The sequence below is a fragment of the Brachyhypopomus gauderio genome, unplaced genomic scaffold (genome assembly GCF_052324685.1).
Source record: "Brachyhypopomus gauderio isolate BG-103 unplaced genomic scaffold, BGAUD_0.2 sc450, whole genome shotgun sequence".
Lineage (NCBI taxonomy): Eukaryota > Metazoa > Chordata > Actinopteri > Gymnotiformes > Hypopomidae > Brachyhypopomus > Brachyhypopomus gauderio.
In genome coordinates, this window is record NW_027507271.1 from 1 (window position 1) to 5,000 (window position 5,000).

At 47.1% G+C, this 5,000-nt stretch overlaps 1 protein-coding gene across 1 annotated transcript in view; it reads left to right on the top strand.

Annotated features, from left to right (window-relative positions):
• The first annotated feature begins 295 nt into the window (after nt 1-295).
• LOC143506209 (BTB/POZ domain-containing protein kctd15) overlaps nt 296-5,000 on the top strand; it is a 10,548-nt gene continuing 5,843 nt past the window's right edge. The window contains exons 1-2 of the mRNA XM_076996280.1: nt 296-487; nt 3,569-3,874. Of these exons, the coding sequence (XP_076852395.1) occupies nt 3,617-3,874 (258 nt within the window). The 5' untranslated portion in view covers nt 296-487; nt 3,569-3,616. The remainder of the gene's footprint in view (nt 488-3,568; nt 3,875-5,000) is intronic.

The window sequence follows — 5,000 nt, forward strand, 5'->3', positions numbered from 1 at the left end:
CATAGCGTTTTTACGCGGTACTCAGTTAATTGGCATCTTATTAGTGAGATCGTAAACCTGCGCCTCTGCCATGCTTCCGTCTGCCCGCCAGAGAACACAACACAACGTTTTTATTCTCTCCCCAAAAAGAGGCGAGGTTTTACTTCAAACAGGTTCCTCAACACCAGACATGCGCCTCCGGCGGTTCTTTCAAGCCGGAGTGCTAATGGTGTGTGACTCGCCACTAATAAATGTTTTAGAAATGTTTTTAAAAAAAAAAAACAAACAAAAAATGCATATTTCATGCATTTGAAGGAGGTCGTCCTCACTCCAATAACTGTGCGCGCACGTTTTGGTTTGCAGGATTAGTCGTCTCTTCAACGGGACCGAGCCGATCGTGCTGGACAGTCTGAAACAGCACTACTTCATCGACAGGGACGGCGAGATCTTCCGCTACATTCTGAGCTTCCTCAGAACCTGTAAACTTCTCCTGCCTGACGACTTCAAGGTAAGGAACATCAGGACGACTGTCTCAAGTCCAACCTCACGCAGAACGCCCCTGCTTTTCATCACCAGTGGTGAGAAACTGGAGGAGCGCTAAACTCTCTAAGGATGTAGTTTTTTATCTTGATGACGATCATTTAGTAGTTCTTAAACGTTCTTCTGGTTTCAGCGGGACTGGTTAAGCAGTTTGTTACCCTGTAGCCTACCCAGTTAAAAAGATGAGTCTGAGTTTAAAAGATTAGTCTAAGTTTTAAAGATGAGTGAGTTTTCTGTCAGTGCTACAATACCACATGTGGAGATCCCTCCCCCAAATTTCCTTCTGGGCATAATCTCTTTTTATAGTTGTATGCAGCTGTGCTCTCATACACAGACACAACAGTGCATGACATAGGAGACAGGAATTATGTAGATCCCACATTTTTGTCACTCTCTTGCTTACACCAACTCCTGTCAAACATATACACATGCACACACATGTATTTAGGCCACAGTAATCTGAGTTCCACTGAACTCAGGGAGGCAGCACACGCGGTTCCAGTGTCACGATTATGAGAAAATAATGTAATATATACACATGCTGTTGATCAGGGACACGTTACCATAATACTGGACACAATTAAAGGTTTTCAGATTTAAATCCAAGCATTGGACAAAGCTTGAGCACCTGGGAACAGGAAAACATTGATTTTCATAGGTGTTCAAATACTTATTCTCCTCACTGTATGTATGTGGTGTGTGTGTATATGTATAAAAGTGTGTGTGTTTTTGTGTGTATATGTATATATGTGTGTATGGAGGTGTGTGTGTGGGGGGGGGGGGGGGGGGGGGATGGGGGGGAGAAGAAACTGTTTGATTGGTTGAGGATCTATTAAAGTGCAGAAAAAACTTTGCCAATGGAAAAATGGTGCGTGAGCATGTGACCATTTCTTACTTATAATGGTCCAGTCGTCGATCATGTCCCTGAAATAGAGCATGCATATTTAGGCCCTGTGAACAGCTTTAGCTGTCTGTCAAACACTCGACCTGCAAGCTGCTCTGCCTGCTCCGTTTTTTCCCCCAGAGTTCTGCTGTGACAGAGCAGCGCATTAGCGGGTGCTAATAAATGTTCGTGTGTCGAAATGCGAACCAGCTTTGTGATGAACCTGCTGCTTAATGTCATGCCATCACTATTTCCAGCACTTTTGGACTTACTGGCTCTCTACTGTTAGCAGCATGTAATAGAGAAACCTCCAACTGGAACTGAATAGGGTGACATTTGATTGGTCCCCGCACACCTTAATAGGAAGGAAGATGAGTGACAGCACTTCAACCCAATGGCCATCACCTGTTTCAGGGGTCTCTCTCCTGTGCTGTCTCATTCACAACATATCTGTGCAGCATGTTTGCAGCCTGAGGGCTGATGTGAAGGTTGTCCAGCTGCTGTAGGATCACCTGGACATCAAGGCTGAGCCCCCAGCCCCTCTCTCCTTCCAACCCACAACCACCCCTGCTCTCTCTCTCTCTCCCTCCACCCTGTCCCCAACTACCCCTCCTCTCCCTCTCTCCCTCCCTCCCTCAACTGCCATCCCTGGTCTCCATCCATCTCTCTCTGTCTTTCTCTTACCCCTTCTCTGTTTCCCTTACTCTCTCCTGATAGTGAGTGAAATCATTATTTCGAAGCTCAGATGGTCTGGTCTGGAGGCCCTGAATGCTGGATTGCCAGGCTTGTCTCTTTCCCTCACCTGACAGCTTCTCTCCTCTCTTCTCTCTTCCTCCTCCATGTTTCTCCCTACCTCTTCACTCTCTTTCCTTTCTCTTTCCCCCTCCTTCTCTCTCTCTCTCTCTCTCTCTCTCTCATCTTTCTCTCTTTTCCTCTGCCATTCCCCTCAGTTTCACCTGCTTCTCCCATACCGTGTCCTTATTGGCAATGACTACCACAGCTAGCGGACAGAGAGCACATCCCCAGTAAAGACACGTCCGTCCACCCAGCTGTGACTCCAGACCAGAACCTAAGCAGGACCAGAACGTTGATAGGAAACCATGTCTCACAGCCATACGTCTGAGACTGATGGAGAAAGAGAGCAATACAAAGAGAGAGAGAGAAACAGTGAGAGAGAATGTGAGTGAGAAAGAGACATACTAACTGTATTTAAAAAACAGTGAACCCCACTCCTACCACTCCAGAGTCCTGCAATGTCCTGCAATGTCCTGTATTGTCATGTGCTGAGCAGAGAGAAGTGTGTGCTCACCCAGCAGGTCTTGACACTGAAGTCATTACCCAACAGTACCACTGCAGGACTGCTCAAAAATACAGACCAAACCAAACGATAACACTTCAAGCTAAACTACAAACCAAAATGCAGTGCTATCTGGCCCTAAACAGATGGTACAGGTGACCTGCTCACAGTGACTGCTATTAAACACAGGACCACGCTGAGCCCAGCCCCAGTGAACACAGCCTGGGTGCGCGGACCAGCCGATATAAGAACTCACAGCTGCACAGAGAAACGAGACTCTAACAGTATCACTGTAGACACAGGACTACACTTTCTCTCTGAATGTGAAACAGTTGACCAAAGATATCAAAATTCCTTTATGTGCTTAGTGTGTGTTTAGAGGTGTGGAGGGGTAAGTGTGTGTTTATACATGTAAAGGGTTTAGTGTGCATTTTTGAGAAGGAGGTCAGCTTATAACCAAGCTCACCAGTACGCCAGAGACTTGCAGTGTTTAGACATTTAAATATGCCTGTCAAATGATATTTCATTCAAAACTATAGAGCGCTCACTGCTAAAAGTCTCCGCAATGGTAGCAGTAATGTTACATGGTGGTGGGAAGAGCAATTATTCAGATGGTTGGCAGAGTGCCCCCTGCAGGTCCAGAAAGGCAACACAGAGAATCCCATGGGTGTAACGGCAGGAGGGTGAGAGTTTGGCAGGTGGTGCTGTCTGTGTTTCAGGGATGGTTCCAGCACGAATTCATTACTGATGAAAAGCTGAGATTTAAACGCCTTTCCAGCTGTAGAAAGGAAACTGCAGTTCTTCAACCAAAATGAAATGTTCTTCCTACAGACATTAACCCCTTTTTCTCTCCGTCTGTCCTGGTGAAGGACTTCCACCTCCTGTACGAGGAGGCGCGTTACTACCAGCTCAGCCCCATGCTGAAGGAGCTGGAGCGCTGGAAGCAGGAGCGGGAGCAGAGGCGTCTGGCACAGCCCTGTGACTGCCTGGTGGTGCGTGTCACGCCCGACCTGGGCGAGAGGATCGCCCTGAGCGGGGAGAAGGTCCTCATCGAGGAGATCTTCCCTGAGACGGGTGACGTCATGTGCAACTCCGTCAACGCGGGCTGGAACCAGGACCCCACGCACGTCATCCGCTTCCCGCTCAACGGCTACTGTCGCCTTAACTCTGTTCAGGTGTGCAGACAGTACCTTTAACCCCTCACACACACACTGTCATTCCTCACCTTTAACCCCTCACACACACACTGTCATTCCTCACCTTTAACCCCACACACACACACTCTGTCCTCACCTTTAACCCTTCACACATTCTATCCTCACCTTTAACCCCACACACTCTCAGTCCTCACCTTTAACCCCTCACACACACACTGTCATTCCTCACCTTTAACCCCACACACACACACACACACTCTCAGGCCTCACCTTTAACCCCTCACACACACACTGTCATTCCTCACCTTTAACCCCACACACACACTCTCAGGCCTCACCTTTAACCCCTCACACACACACCGTCATTCCTCACCTTTAACCCCACACACACACACTCTGTCCTCACCTTTAACCCTTCACACATTCTATCCTCACCTTTAACCCCACACACTCTCAGTCCTCACCTTTAACCCCTCACGCACACTTTCAGTCCTCACTCTTGTAATGACACATATTTCATATTATTTTCAGTGAAATTACTGAATAATTCATCGTAGTTACTGAATAATTCACAGTAGTTACTGAATAATAAGCCTTAAGATGAATAACTAAGTAGGAGTGGTCTGCACTCGGTCTGGAGTGTTTGGGTAGAAACTGTTGCTCTAACGATAGCAGGACAGAGGTGGAGTCATGTGGGCAGAGAGTCTCAGGAAGGCCATGGTCACATCCACGTGTGTGTGTGTGTGTGTGTGTGTGGTTTAAAGCATCAGCTTCTCTGTTACTAATGTTGGAACTTTCCAGACTGCAACATTGAAAGTGTCTTGTTTTGTGTTCAAAACATGCGTGACCTCGGGATAAAAACTAGGTGCAGGTTATGAGCTCACATGCAGGGTCAGGACTACTGAATACTTCAGTGTATCAGTACTGTAATATTGTATGTGTGTGATAATCTGAAGTACTCAAGCACTACACACACACACACACACACACACACACCAACATACAGGCAGATAACCTATATGAATCTTCTTCTCCTGAATCCTCACACACACACACACACACACACACGCGCACACACACACACCCCCTTCAGCCATCCATTCCTGCTTCGCTCATCTCTTGACCGTTTTCAGTGTGAGAGATG